Source organism: Dipodomys spectabilis, unplaced genomic scaffold, assembly GCF_019054845.1.
Source record: "Dipodomys spectabilis isolate Male_0828 unplaced genomic scaffold, ASM1905484v1 ptg000076l, whole genome shotgun sequence".
NCBI classification, from domain to species: domain Eukaryota; kingdom Metazoa; phylum Chordata; class Mammalia; order Rodentia; family Heteromyidae; genus Dipodomys; species Dipodomys spectabilis.
Window position 1 is genome coordinate 10688349 of NW_024870753.1, and position 15600 is coordinate 10703948.

The window sequence follows — 15600 nt, forward strand, 5'->3', positions numbered from 1 at the left end:
GTTGTCATGTGTTTTAGTGACTTTACACTATCTTTTGCTATTAAAAATAAACATTTGCTGTGTTTGCTGCTACATGGATGAAGTGCTCCAAGGGGCCACACACCAGCCTCCCGGGACAGGCCCGCTCCCTGGGCAAGGCCGCGGGGCCCCGGCAAGCCTGGCTGTGCCCCCAGCGCTCAGACTCTCCTTGAGAACATCTTTGTGCGTCTCTCCTGGCAGGGCCGCCTCACTGAAGTATTTTCATACTCTCTTCTGGTCTGGCAATTGGAATAGCCAGAGGAAGGGAAAAGGAAAACACCGGACCCGCAGTCTTCAGCAAGATTTCATTCTCAGTCTGGGGTCTGTGCGGCAGCAGAGCTGCGGACCACAGAGCCAGCGAGGCAGGCGCTCGCTCAGAGCCGTCGACAGAAAGCCAGACTCCACGCATTAAAAAATTAAGAATACATTTGAGGGAAATCCCCTTTGCTTACAAGGCTCGCCTCACACACTCTGCATATTTTGTAACTGAGCTGTCCTCTCAAAGCAAAGCCTGGTGAGGAGGCAGCGTTCCGCGGCCCCTTGTGAGTGTACCCGCGGTTCTGCGGTTCGAAGCTCCTCTTCGGACCCGTCTCCACCTGGGCTCCCGGTGGCAGGTGTGCGGAGGAGCCGGCCAGGGGCTGCGGTCTCACCAGGCGGCGGGTGGGAGCAGCAGGGCTGAGGCCAGCACTGCCCAGGACGACACGGACCCCGTGTGCAGCGTCGACTGTGCACTCGTGATTTTCCCCCCTGAGGCAGAGAGAGAAGAACCGATGCTCAGGCCTGAAAGACCAACACGCCTGGGCTTGGCCCTTGTCCTACCAGCTAATGATAGGGGTGCATAGCGCAACACTTAAAGTTTCTCCGTGAAACAGGAGAAGTGTGTCTCCTTGTGCTTGTTAGGAGGCTGAGATGATCTCATGGATAGCAAGGGCTCAGCAAAAGCAGACACTTAATAACTGTGCTAATAATTAAAATGGCCACCCTGAGTGTTGGCGGTTCATGCCTGTAGTCCTAGTTACTGAAGAAGCTGAGCTCTGAGGATCTCAGTTCAGAGCCGGCTTGGGAAGGAAAGCCCGTGAGACTCTTATCTCCAATTGACCACCAAAAAGACAGAAGTGGAGGCGTGGCTACGTTCAAGCCCCAGTACTGGCACAAAACTAATGACCAAGCAAGTTTATAATCTGCTTGGAAGTCAGTAAGCGTCACGTCGTCTAGCAGTAGGGTAACAGACAGGCAGGCATCAGCTAGTGCAAGGCCAGTTTAAAGGCAATATTCCCAAAGCCAAGCGGGCCAGCACCGAGATGGGAAGGCCAGGTGGATCCCAGAGATGGGTACATCCTGATGAATACACCAGCCTCGAGCTGGAGATTCTGCAGTGGTGAGCAGCTTCCATGCTTGAATTCATGGGAGGAAGAGAGGAGAAACAGGAGAGACCCATCTCGGCGTTCCCGAGCTCTGCGCTTGTTGCGCAGTTCTGATGCGATTTAGACCACCTTGCAGCGATCACAGCTGTCAAGCGAGGCCTGCGAGGCCCAGCCTTACCTGAATATGAAGGCACTCTGATTTGGGAACTGGCCGTTCCGTCCCCTCCTTCGCTGGACGCCCGAACTTCAATGATGTAGACGCCCGCCTCCGGCAGTAGGACCACTGCCTGCGGCTTCTGGGTGACGATGACTTCGCTGTGGCTGTGGCCCTCCTGCCTGAGGATCACCTGCGAGGACAACAGAGCCCTTTAACAGTGGCCGTCCAGTCGGTGGCTGTGGCTGTCCACCGGCAGCGCCCATCCTCCCCAGCCCAGCGCACGGAGCTTAGCTACGTGAGCAAATGCCGCACGCGTTATCCACGGCCGTCGGGGCACACGGGGGCTCTGAGGAACAGAGGCAGGCTAATTCCAGAGCAGGTGGTGCCGGAGCTAAGGCTTGAAAGACAGAGGGTTTACCAGCTTGACAAGAATTCAGACGGAGCTGAGGGAAGATACACCTACAAGAGCACATCCCGGGTTTGTGACGGAGCGATGCGGGGCAGGTGGCAGCGAGGGAGCGGCCGGAGCGCTCTCTGCTGCCAGGTTCTCCCGTGAGCACTGTCCCGGGAGGCCTGAGTGTATTAACAACACATCCTTAGCCATATAGGAAATGGCTGGAGAGTTGAGCTGTGTTCAGTTGTGGCTTCCGTGGTGGTTTGCGTTGTGGGGAGCTGGCCTCTGGGTAGCAGCAGGTGGCTAAGTGAACGCCTTCTTGTCACCTCTGTGTGGTGGCAGACCTGAGCTCACCTACATGCATGGCAAACACCAACGCTAACCAAGACTCACGACTGTCCAGTTTCTACCAGGAAACTAACTAAGCAGTAAGTGAATTTAGAGAATTCACGCAGGAGCCTGGGGCCTGGTGGGGGTGGGGGGCAGGGTTAGTGAAGATCCGTGTTCCATGCTGCCTAGCTGCTTCACTGGGCTGCTCTCTTGCTCTTGCTGGTGTCAGTTTGAACGGCACAGAACGGTCAAGCAGCAGCACCTGACATGCTTCCTTTCATGTGCATGCTCTTTGTAAGTATTGCTGTTACTAAAATATGACTTGTGTGCACAGTGGAAATAGCAATGGCGTGGTCATCACACAGACCTGGATTCAAAGCCATTTCCTATGAAGAAAGCCAGAGAAGCAAAATCAATATTCTACGCCTTTCTGCTGAGCAAATTTGGGCAAATCATTAACTTTCCTCAAACTGAATTCACTCTCCTGTTTGGTTGAAATAATGTCACCTGTTTCATGGTGGCACAAGGAGAAAGACCTGATGCTGGATAGAGAAAGCTGTGGGGTTGGTGGAAGGCAGCTTGACTGACTCTCAAGGACGGACTGATGGGAAGACAGACAGAAGACAAACACTCTGCCACCCCCTCCCTACTTGCTATCTATCAATCTATCTGTCTATCTGTCTGTCTATCTATCTATCTATCCACATTCCTATCTCTATCTACTTTGTGGAAATTGTGTTCAAAGTAACAAGAAACTAAAGTTTAGAGAAGCAGTATTTTCATATACTGAAGCCTAGGTGTTCTTGGTTCTCTTTGCGTGTAGTAATATACTCCCTTCATCTTCCATGGGCTTAAGCTTACTTGGGGTCTTTGCAGGAAAATGACTTCATGAAAGCACAGCATGGTCTGAAATCCTCTTCACTGAAACCCTTTGGGAGGATACCGTAGCTTTGATGGAAATGCAAGATGGTAAAGGAGTATTACTATTTACCGGGCGTCGGGCACCTGCCGCAGATCCACCAGAGAACGCCACGCATGCTCCCCAGGCCCTTCACGGCCAGACACACAGCAGAGCACGCAGTGCGACGCGTGTGGTGTGGGCTCACGTGTGGTGCTGCGGCAGTGCAGAGCACTCCTCAAGTCGGGAATCGGAAACGGTTTCTGGAGGATGCTTAAAGCAGTTTCTTTATGCTTCATAACTGACAGTTCTATCAGGATTTATGCTTCTGAGTTTGACTAGCTCTGTGATGAATTAGAATTTGATCATCTACATGAGACAATTAGACATGAGATTTATGAACATGAGAAAGGATGTAAATTGGCGAGGATTGGCAGGGGAGCAACTGTGGTAGAGGACACTGTTGTTAGGGTTTCATAAATTACAATTTTTATGACAAAGGAAAACGCAGCCAGCAATGCATATCTAATGTTGCTGTAAAATCCAGAGTTGAAGAAAAATTTATGGATCAGTTGAGATTTGGGGACAAAAGGCAGAGGCAATGGAAAAAAATCAGTTAATGGTCGCAAAAGGAATTTGTGATTAAATGTGGTCTTTACCAATGGTCTGTAAGGCTCCATGCTAGCTGCTGCAAGAGGTGTGCTCAGGGCAAAGTTACACGAAATTAATGGTTTTAGAGCACTTTGGCCCATTTTAAGATCCCAGTTTAGAAAAGACAAGTGTGAAGAAGTCTAAGGCATTATCAAGACACGCTAAGAATAGTTATGGACAGCAAGGAGGCAAGAGAGTTCTTTGAGAATCTGGACGTTGATAGATCACCAGTTTCCATGACAGCTGTATTTATGCAGAAAGGAAACGGTCTAATGTCAAGACTGCTCTCAAATTATACTGAAAAAACCAGAGAGTACTGGATTTTCCAAAAATAAAATCCTAAACAATTCAGTGCTTTCTGCAGTTCCCCAAGGCTCAATCTGGACATGAATGCTCTGTGTGTGGTACAGTAACAGTCGATGGAGGGAATGTGCCAAAAACAGAATAAGTTTTTTGCCAGTGATGTCTGTAAGTATAAACATAAAAAGGGTAGACCCTGTTGAAGTGAAGGCCTTCCCCTCCCTGTGCCCTCCCCACACCTTCCCCCCCTCTGAGCACCTCAGAGGTATGGATGTATAAGGACTTTGTCTTTTTGACGTCCCCCCCCCCCCAGCATTTCCGTCAAGTCTCCCTCATACATACTTGACATATGGGTCATTTTTGTTTTTTAAAGGAATTTTACTATGAAAAATATTAGGCATAATCGAATGCAGATGGTATAAGGAGTGGCATGGAGCCATTACTCAAATGAGACCAGCATCCAGCAGTTTCTTTAAATTAGTGAGACACAGGAAGAGGCTGTGTTTCATGTTGGGGATGAATATAAGATGAAAGAGGTGTATAAAGATGTACATCAGAGAGAGTGGGTGTGGACTTACAGCTCCCTGGGGGATGGTGGGATCCAAGGCCGGGCTGGGAAGCACAGTGTCTGTCTGTCCCAGGACAGACAGGAATCTGCATCTCATGGATCCTACATATCCCATAATCCTATACAGCCCATGCATCCCATATATCCCATACATCCCTTATACTGAAGAAATCCCATATACCTTCCATATACCTCATATATCCCTTATATGCCACACAACCCATAGATCTGATCCATTTCATATATTCCATATAACCCATGTATCCCATGATCCCAGGTATCCCGTATCCCTCACGGGGCCCTTATGTCCCACATACCCTACACACCTCCCATATCCATGCAGCCCATGGATCGCCCAGACGCCCACCCCATACAGATTGTGTGTCTGTGAGGCCAGGGCTGCTGGTGAGCGGCCGCAGATGGCGGCTGTCTGTAACGATGGTTCCTAGGATACTCGGTACACGCTGGGCTCCGGCTGGGGCTGACAGGTGCGGCGTGGAGGTGGGACTGGAATGGGGGTGGGTGACTAAGTCCGGGAAAGGATGTTCTGTCGATGTGGACTAGAAACACTGTTTTCTTGGTTGACAGCCTGAAGCCCTTGTCCTGAATTCTTGGTGACAGATGGTGCCTTTCTGTGTGGGAGGAAGTGTGCTCTGGTGGGGAGTGGACATTAGCTCCAGTGAAGTCCTAGCCTCTGGCGTCTACTGCCTATTTTCCTTTCCACTGAGGAAAGCAGCCGTGTGTCTGGGAAACGTGAGGTGAGGATAACGTGGCTATTTGTCACGTTGGTAACTGGGTTCACGAGGCAAGGAAAGCCCTCCATGCTCAGGATAGCGGAGAACCGCACTCACTCTGGGTGGACAGAGGGGGCAGCTGTGAGCGGAGGGCGGGGCCTGGCTGGGTGTCCCCAGCCCGCAGCCTCGCTCACTCTGGGTGGACAGAGGGGGCAGCTGTGAGCGGAGGGCGGGGCCTGGCCGGGGGTGGCGCCCAGCCCGCAGCCTCGCTCACTCTGGGTGGACAGAGGGGGCAGCTGTGAGCGGAGGGCAGGGCCTGGCCGGGTGTCCCCAGCCCGCAGCCTTCTGTCCGCTTTCCTCTGGCAGGTTCTGGCATCTTGCGCTGCCGTGTGCTTTCCCGCTCTGCCCTGCCCATCCGGTATGGGAGACCATGTTATGCCTGAACGGTGGCAGGTTGGTTCCTGACCGGACGGACCACATCTCTGGCCCCTAACCACGGAGGAGCGGCTCTGCGGTCGAGGATAAATCAGAAGGACATGGCCTTTGGGGGAAGGGTAGGGAAGGATCTGGAAAATGACCCCCTGCCACCCCAGTGGTCAAACTGAATGCCCCTGAGCTCCAGGACAGATCTGAGTGTCCGGGGGCTTGTGTGTGACTGGCTTACCCTAAGCAGGGCAACAGGCGGTCTTAAGTGTTGAGAGCTGCTTGCCCTAAAATGTGTATTCCATTTCTATCAGCTTCTGCTTTCGGCTCTCGACTGTAGCATGTCAGACCCCAGGTACTGTTACTATCTCCCATGGTAGAAAAGCCACCAATGATGATGCGTGCAGTCTAAATATCGCCACAAAAACATTTTCCAATCTACTGTAAATATCCAGCTAGTAATTTTGCTTGGAATTGAAGGCGGTAAACAGAAGCTGTAATTGTGGAACAAGAATCTGAAATTAAGCCAATTCAATAGGTGGACCACGTACTTTTAAACAGAGGCAAACCTGGTTTCTAGCAGCAAGCTGGGCGGTGTTTTCCCCTGTGCAGGGCTGCTGTTAGCCCCCGGCCAGTGGCTGGGAGGCTCAGAACCCTGCCGGGAGACAGACGGCCGTCTCTCTCCCTGACTTCCCTTCCCAGGCCCTGGCCTTGCAGCTGAAAACATGCATCTTTGTTAATACCAAGTCCTTCTACGCATCTGCCTGTCCGGAGGGTCTGCAGAGCCTGGGCCTGGCCCGTGTGGGTCTTTTTCCTCGAGGAGCATAGCCTATCCCTTCCTGGCCGTGGAGGGCAGCGGGGTTTGCCTGCCCTGGTCTCTGCCCGTGCCTGGGGCTGGGTGCACGGTCTACGAGAGGAGAGCAGCCAGCCAGACGTGAGCCTGGGCGTGGAGGAGGCACTGACCTTGTAACCTGTGACTTCCGACTCGTTGGCCAGCGGCCTGACCGGCTCCCAGCCCAGGGAGACCTGAGCGCCCTGCTGCTCCCACCGGAGGTCGCTCGGAGCTTGGCTGGGCGCTGCGGAGCAGAGAGCAGAAGTCAGAGGGGGAATCAACGCATTTCTTCATTTAAGGCCTCTGGGGAGGGCGTGGAGGGGGCGCCGCGGGCCTCCTCCCAGCCCAAGTCTCACCAGGGGGCTTGGCTCCTAGAGTGTCATTTTAATAGCTTCTCCACGGAGCTTTTGAACTCAAATCGTTTTTATCTCACTTCTGTGTCAGAAACCGCTTAGCCTTGTTTCAGGGGAAGATAACCTTTGTCCACCATGAATGCAAAGTTTTCACGACTGCTTTCGGAATTCAAATCTCAGCCTTGAACCAAGACAGGGGATCAAAACTCCTTCTTTGACCCCACACTTCCAGAGCCCCGGATGGCTCTGAGGACTGTGCCCCCCCACCCCCGGCTCACACTCAGAGACCCCGCGAGGCTGAGGACCGTGCCCCCCCCCCCCCCCCCGGCTCACACTCAGAGACCCCGCGAGGCTGAGGACCGTGCCCCCCCCCACCCCCGGCTCACACTCAGAGACCCCGCGAGGCTGAGGACCGTGCCCCCCCCCGGCTCACATGGACCCCGCCAGGCTGAGGACCGTGCCCCCCCCTCCGTCCAGGCTCACACTCATGAACCCGCCAGGCTGAGGACTGTGCCCCCCCACCCCCGGCTCACATGGACCCTGCCAGGCTGAGGACTGTGCCCCCCCCCCAGGCTCACACTCACGGACCCCGCCAGGCTGAGGACCGTGCCCCCCCCCCGCTCACATGGACCCCCGCCAGGCTGAGGACCGTGCCCCCCCACCCCCGGCTCACATGGACCCCGCCAGGCTGAGGACCGTGCCCCCCCACCCCCCCCCCGCTCACATGGACCCGCCAGGCTGAGGACCGTGCCCCCCCCCCTGCTCACATGGACCCCGCCAGGCTGAGGACCGTGCCCCCCCCCCCCCCCGCTCACATGGACCCCGCCAGGCTGAGGACCGTGCCTCCCCCCCCCCCCCCCCCCCGCTCACATGGACCCCGCCAGGCTGAGGACCGTGTGCCCCCCCCCCCCCCGCTCACATGGACCCCGCCAGGCTGAGGACCGTGCCCCCCCCCCGCTCACATGGACCCCGCCAGGCTGAGGACCGTGCCCCCCCCCCGCTCACATGGACCCCGCCAGGCTGAGGACCGTGCCCCCCCCCCCGCTCACATGGACCCCGCCAGGCTGAGGACCGTGCCCCCCCACCCCCGGCTCACATGGACCCCGCCAGGCTGAGGACCGTGTGCCCCCCTCCGTCCAGGCTCACACTCATGAACCCGCCAGGCTGAGGACTGTGCCCCCCCCCCTGCTCACATGGACCCCGCCAGGCTGAGGACCGTGTGCCCCCCTCCGTCCAGGCTCACACTCATGAACCCGCCAGGCTGAGGACCGTGCCCCCCACCCTGCTCACACTCACGGACCCCACCAGGCTGAGGACCGTGCCCCCCCACCCCCCGCTCACATGGACCCCGCCAGGCTGAGGACCGTGCCCCCCCCCCCGCTCACATGGACCCCGCCAGGCTGAGGACCGTGCCCTCCCCCCGCTCACATGGACCCTGCCAGGCTGAGGACCGTGCCCCCCCCTGCTCACATGGACCCCGCCAGGCTGAGGACCGTGCCCCCCCCCCTGCTCACATGGACCCCGCCAGGCTGAGGACCGTGCCCCCCCACCCCCGGCTCACATGGACCCCGCCAGGCTGAGGACCGTGCCCCCCACCCCCCCCCCGCTCACATGGACCCGCCAGGCTGAGGACCGTGCCCCCCCCTGCTCACATGGACCCGCCAGGCTGAGGACCGTGCCCCCCCCTGCTCACATGGACCCCGCCAGGCTGAGGACCGTGCCCCCCCCCCCCGCTCACATGGACCCTGCCAGGCTGAGGACCGTGCCCCCCCCCTGCTCACATGGACCCCGCCAGGCTGAGGACCGTGCCCCCCCCCCCCCCCGCTCACATGGACCCTGCCAGGCTGAGGACCGTGCCCCCCACCCCCCACTCACATGGACCCCGCCAGGCTGAGGACCGTGCCCCCCCCCCCCCGCTCACATGGACCCCGCCAGGCTGAGGACCGTGCCCCCCCACCCCCGGCTCACATGGACCCCGCCAGGCTGAGGACCGTGCCCCCCCCCCCCCCCCGCTCACATGGACCCTGCCAGGCTGAGGACAGTGCCCCCCCACCCCCGGCTCACACTCACGGACCCCGCCAGGCTGAGGACCGTGCCCCCCCCACCCCCGGCTCACACTCACAGACCCCGCCAGGCTGAGGACCGTGCCCCCCCATCCCGGCCCGCCACTCACGGGACTTCTTGGTGACCACGCTCACTTCGCCGCTGGCGGGCCCGTAGCCCGCTCCGTTGTAGGCCCTCACGGTGATGTGGTACAGCGTGTTTCCTTCCAGCCCGGTCAGGACCACGAAGGACTCGTTCCCCCGGGTCTTGACCGTCTCTGCGGTGCCCTCCTCCTCCGTGTCTTTCCAGTAGCCAACCTGCCAACATGTCAGACAGGACGCGAGTTCAGGACAGAGGTCCCGGTGAAGATGCGGGAGGCCGGCTCTGGGAAGAGATCACCCCACATCAGCACCCGAAGGGCCGGGCGGGGTGCTGGGACTGTGCGTGCGGGGTCGATGAAGGGAGTGGGGCAGGACAGCGCCGCTTCCGCCATGGAGCTTGGGAAGGGAATTTTCTAAGCAAGAACCCGAGGGGTAACCCCTCAGGAAGGTGAATCACGACCTTCATGCGGGGACGTGGGTGAGACGCAGAGAAACAGCGATGTTAAGACATGGGTGGGGGAGCTCCACCTCCCCTTCCCTCCCTTCGGCCCTTCCCTTTCCCTCTTTCCTTCTCCTGATCATTTTCTGAGTGCCCCTCCTCTCTCCCCCCCCCTCCTTCCCCCTCCCCCTCCCCTCCTCTCTGCCTCGTTCTCCTCCCTGTGTGTGGGGAGTGGAGCTGCCCCTGCCCTTCCTGCTGGCCAGCCCCGGGCAGGGGGTGTTTGCTTCTTCCTGCCGAGCCTCCGAGGCTGCAGGGCGGGCGCTCTGCGGGGCGTGGGGGGTGGTCGTGGTCGCAGGGCGTGGGGGGGGGGAGGAACTGACCAGCCACGGGGGGGGGGGGGGGGAGGGGAGGAACTGACCAGCCGCGGTGGGGTTCGCCCTGCGGGCTGCGCCCCTCCTCTGCGCAGGGACTCGCTCCTCAGCCCTCACCTCTGTCAGTCTCACTCGCAATGGATTTGCAAACTGCTTAATGTATGTCATAAACAGGGTTGCTGAAACTCCAGTAATTCAATCCTTTCCGACCGAACCCTGCCCGGAAGGCCTTTACCGAGCCTGACTCGTAGGAAAGGAGCCTAATAAAGTGGTCAAATCCTATTTTTTAACCCCATTTCCCCACCAAATTGAAAGCACATTATAGCTGAATGACTGAACTTCAGAAAATTGCTTTTGAAAGCTAGGAAGCGAGGAGCCTGGAATCCTATCTTTTCTCTGCTGCTGGCCCCATTATTTCTTGTTTCGAGAGCTAGCTCATCTTGGTCTTGAGCATATTTTTTTAGCCAAAAAAAAAAAAAAAAATCTAGGTTATTTTCAAGCTGCAGAATTGGCTGAGAAGTAGTTGGGTGAACAAATGCTAGCTTTCCTTCCTAGTGCTGTATCTGACTTCCTTGTCTCTCCAGTAGCCATTGGCTGCATCACAGGATGCCAAATACAATTATGGTCAGAAAGAACTGAGTTGGATTGAGTAACAGATGACAAAGTTTGCTGCTAATACAGACCGGCATGAATTCTGCTCATACAGACCAGCATGAATTCTGCTCATACAGACTGGCATGAATTCTGGACCGCCAGATATTGACTATTGGGTGGTTTGATGAACCTCCATAATACAAACTATCCCAAGGAAACTATAAAATGTCCGTTACGTAACTCACTGTGAGGACAGTGTCACCTGAGTCTCCAGAGAGAAATCGGAGGGAAGGGGTGTGGTGGGTGTGGCGTGGAAGGGAGCAGGGGCAGGACACACCCAGAGGGAGAGCGGGTGGCTGGGAAGCAGGCCAAGTTCCAGAGGGCTCTGAAGTAGGAGTCGGGGTGGAGGAGCCACTGTCAGACTTGTGTTTTGGGAAGATGCAGCAGGGGAAGGCTGCTTGCTGGGGGCGCTGCGGGCTCCGCTGCACTGTGGCTGTGCTGGGCTGCCTGTGGAATAAACCCCTTCTCAAGGCCGCACCGTGGTACAAGTCTCCACTCCGTGAGATCTCTGCATCTCCCCAGCGCCGGTGTCCTGCACCGGCCTGCAAGGAAACAGCCCCAAATCCAGTCCCGCTGCCGGCTGGCGGCTGGCGGCCCCGCTCCTCACCCTTGCCTCCTCCTCCAGTTTCAGCGTCACTGAGAATCTTCCGCAGCCATTTCCCCAAGGAGACCTTCCCCTCCTCAGCTGCATCCCTGGCTGCCGTTTATCACGATGATTACTACTTGTAATTGCAAGTGCGTGAAATTACCCTCATTCCTCTGTTGATGCTCTCCTTTAAGATGGTACAGAGATAATTGGTCCTGCTGGATGTGAAGAACTGATGGTGATCAGGTGGCACAGTGTCTCCAATCAGGAGAGGCCGCTGGGCTGGACCTGGGGACCCCCAGGGCTGCTGGACAGGGCCTGGGGGGCGGGGGGGACCCCCAGAGGTGCTGGACAGGGCCTGGTAGGTGGGGGACCCCCAGAGGTGCTGGCCTGGCCTGGAGGTGGGTGTGACACCCAGAAGTATTGCCATCATGAATGTTTTGAACATGGAACCAAATGACTTCCGGGGAAAGCTTAGCTATGGGGGACAAACAGGGTGCTTTCGGGTTTTAAAATTCCTTGGAAGTGTGTGAAAGTGGTTCGTCCTTCAGGATGGAGGCGTCCCTGGGGGCGAGTGTTCCTTCTTTGACCTTTAAACTGCATTTTCTTGTTTCTTTTCACTCTGCATTTGCTGCTGCTTTTACTTCCAAGGTTTCTATCTTCTTCGAGGACACCCATTTATGGGCCAAATCTGTCTGTCCTTCGCATCCACCGTCTTCTCTTTCACCGTAGAACGTAGGCATTTTCTTACTCACTCACGTTTCCTTCCAGGTCATTTTTCAGGTTTAAGTATTTAGCCATACCAGGCATGCCCGGGTGTCTTAAGGCTTCCAATAGGTATGTTTTATCTTGGTGACTGTGTTCCTAATGATCTCACTCCCCGTATCTAGAAATGTTCTTGAAACTGAAGAGACTATTCTTGTGCACTGTGTGGAGAGTTAAAGGATATCTTTAGCAATTGTCTTCTTATCTGTAGAATAAGCCTTTAGGAGGACGGGGATGCGGGCTCTTTCTGCTTGGGCCAGTGGTGGAGAGGAGTTCCTCACCCCAGCCCAGGGCTGTGCTCTGGGGCTGACCCAGGGGAGGGCCGGCTGCCTGTACAGTCTTCCAGAAAACACACAGAAGCCTGGGCCCGGCGGGGTGCAGTTTGTTTCACTGAAGCAAAAATAAAGAAGGAAGAGGCCAGAGGCTATTTCGCTGCTTGCTTGAACCTAGAAAATGGGATTTTGCAGCTGGGTCATTGCACAGAGATGAAAGGGAAGCAAACAGAGAGCGCCGTAAGGATTTAGTTCCCTCGGCTAGCTGTGTCTGCGGAGGACCGTGGGCTCTCAGGGGAATTTACATGTGGCCACCTGATGCACTGCCAGCCCTAACACGGACCTGGCAATTGGTGGGACTGGAGGCTAGAGCAGAAATGTCAGTTAGCCTACTGTCCCGCCCAGTCCTTCACCGGCAGGTGCCCCGTGAAACGTGACTGACTTTTCCTGTTCCTCCTTGGAGGGGGAGGTGGGGGGAGAGGGGTGCCCTTCCCGGCTGGAGGCTGGTAGAGGCCTGGATTGTTGGATCTGGTTGGTCTGCAGGTTCCTAATCTCCTGGGTTTAGCTGTGGGTCGAGTTATTAAATTGACTATTCACAATCAATGCTCTGTGATGTGATGGCTGGTAAGGTTGCAGGCTGATTCCTTGCTTTGTGCCCAGAGGCAATTTTGTCATAAAGGAAGGACACAATTTAATGAATCAAATCAAATAAATAATGCTTAAACTTCTGAATATTTATGAGGCAATCCAATAATGATTAGAAGATATGAAATGAAGGTTAGAATACAACAGACCATAATAATGAATACCATTTACTGAATAAATTTATATTTATTTTTGAGAATGTTAATTTCTAAAAAAAACAAGATGATTTCTACAAATATAATTTTGTTTTTAAATGCGTTTAGTTTAGTAAGAATCTTTAATGCATTAACTTCCTTCACATTCCTAAGCGTTCTAAATGAGCACGTTGATTAAGAAAATTCTGGAATCATTTGATTCCAACTGATGTAATATCAAGTGTTGGTGCGATGACCTGTGACCCTGTCTACTAACACATGTTAATTAAAAGAATAAAAGTTAATACTTTCAGGAAAATCATAATCTTGGGATGAACTTAATTATATTAGGTAATGCTAGAGACTAAGTGTTCTGGAGACCACAGACCTAATAGATTAATTAGAAAAGGATGGAAGCTGAAAACCATAGACCTATAGATCTGAAGATGGTTGAAGTCAAAAGAAGAACACAGTAAGGGTAGAAGTGGTCCCTCAAACCAGAAAAGCAAGAGGATAAAGCCAACACTACTTCCTTGGGAAGATTCAACATTTATAAATGTCTTTTAATCAAAGTGATCTGGTGATTGAAAGAGACAGTGGGATGGTGGGAGGAGGGGGGTGAAGAGAGGGAGGGAAGGAGAATACAAACTATTGATGCAAAAACGCCCAGTACAGATCTGAGGGACAGTAAAGAAATACTGGTAGGAATCTGGATGAGTGAATCTGTCCAGAGGAGAAAGCAGAAATCTGAGAAACATTCAAAAGCAGGGCAGAGTTCCCCCCGAGAAGTTCAAACTAGAGCAAGGAAGAGTTGTATTTGTGGCTATTTTGTTGGAATTCCTCTACAAATGCCCTCTTCTTTGTGGTAGAGAAAGTTGGAAGTTGCTGTATCCGGTGGAATGGAAAAGGAAGGCTCAAGTGGTAGAGTGTAAGGCCCTGAGTTCAAATCCTGTACTTTCCCCTCTTCCCCCAGAGAACGTATTCCCAACCTATGTACACCTAGCAAGTTATTTTTTCTAAGTTTATATTTTAGGAATTAAAAATTATGTTTGATAAAACGATGTGGCTGCTGAGGAAGACTGTGTGGAGTTGTTTATAAATGGACAATTAGGCAAGACAGACAAACAGCCCCTCATGTCGATTCCATTTCATAATACAAAGTTAGAGAGAAATGTTAATTCGAAACAGAGATGATTGTTGTTCTGTGCCTCCCAAAGTAAAGAAAAGTTCAACACCTACACTAACAGAGATCAAGACGTAGAAAGCGAAGCGCTCCATTGACGGTGAACTCGGGGCTTCGGGGGGAGGTGGACGGTGCTCTGGGCACCCTCTTCCCGTGACACAGGGACCCCAGATGCCTCCTCCGTGAGTGTGAGTGAGGGGAGCTAGCCGCCTGCAACGTGGCTCCGGAGAAGCCGTGGGCTACGTGTGCACAGAACAGTAGGAATAGACCCGCAGAATGCGGGAGGAAAGTGTAAGACGTGAAACCTCCGTGTGACCCTCCGTGGCTGAGGCCGCCGGTGTGAGGGCAGAGGGGCGTGTGCGGACGCTGGGAGCCCGGGCCTGTCAGGCTCTGTCTCTTACATGCGGCTGTGGCTGTCCGGTATGAACTCTGCAGCCAGTGGCTGGGCAGTGTTAGGGATGTATGCACTTTCATCTGTGGATTGTTTTGAAGCCTTACCTTTGGGCAATCACCTCCTCACTGAGAAGTAGGCAACTGGCCAACGGTAATCTGTGCTTGAGGCACGGTGGTGCTTTCCCTAAAGGTGCGCGGCTACGTCATGAGCCATCTCCTTTCCTGGTGCAAGAAGCCGGCTTTGGTCTGTGTCTGCTCTGTCACAGACGCATTGCCAGATCAAAATGTAAACCCAGACTTCCTCAGGAAGAACTGGTTGCAAATGGGTTGTCCTACAAAAATGTCCACTAACATAATCAAGCATTTGTTGCCATTTGCAAGTTTACTTTTGCATAAAATGTGCACTATGAGTTGAGGGGAAGATGGGCAGGTGGCTGCCGAGCCCACAGGGGTCTGGGACAAAGGATAAGAAAACACCTCCTTTTGACAAGGTCCATTTTATGTGGCCATATGCACATAGCTATTGAGCCATTGTGATCCTCTCCTAAGAACATCCTCCTTTGTTCTCAGTGTGGGAATGCTCAGAGTGCTGTTTAACTAATCATATCCAAGTGTAATTATTTGTCTTTTACAATCCATTGGATTAATTTGTAGATTTATAGACGTATTCTAGTTCCAAGAAATAGAAACAAGAGGCTTGTTAAAATTGTATTATTTGCGGTTCTTTTTTCTTTCTTTTTTCTCCTTTGGCTTATTCCCTGTTGTCACTGTTTTTGGTTTCAGCACCCTTTGTCTTGTATATAATTTTATCTGATTTGGGGAAGGGAAGGGGAATTACAGAAATGGTGGGACAAAGGGTAATTCAATCCAACACTGATACTCACTAGACACTATGTTGGAAATGAACTATATGACTAGGGAGGGAGGGGTCGGGAGGGAAAAACTGGGAGAAAATGAGGGAGGGGGTCAACTGTTCAAAAATAAGTGTCCTC

At 54.0% G+C, this 15600-nt stretch overlaps 1 protein-coding gene across 1 annotated transcript in view; it reads right to left on the minus strand.

Annotated features, from left to right (window-relative positions):
* Positions 1 to 531: 531 nt before the first annotated feature.
* Positions 532 to 15600, minus strand: part of Cntn5 (contactin 5) — a 281993-nt gene continuing 266924 nt past the window's right edge. The window contains exons 20-23 of the mRNA XM_042682983.1: positions 9196 to 9382; positions 6801 to 6913; positions 1561 to 1729; positions 532 to 765 (exon numbers count right to left, since the gene is read on the minus strand). Coding sequence (XP_042538917.1) covers positions 665 to 765; positions 1561 to 1729; positions 6801 to 6913; positions 9196 to 9382 — 570 coding nt within the window. The 3' untranslated portion in view covers positions 532 to 664. The remainder of the gene's footprint in view (positions 766 to 1560; positions 1730 to 6800; positions 6914 to 9195; positions 9383 to 15600) is intronic.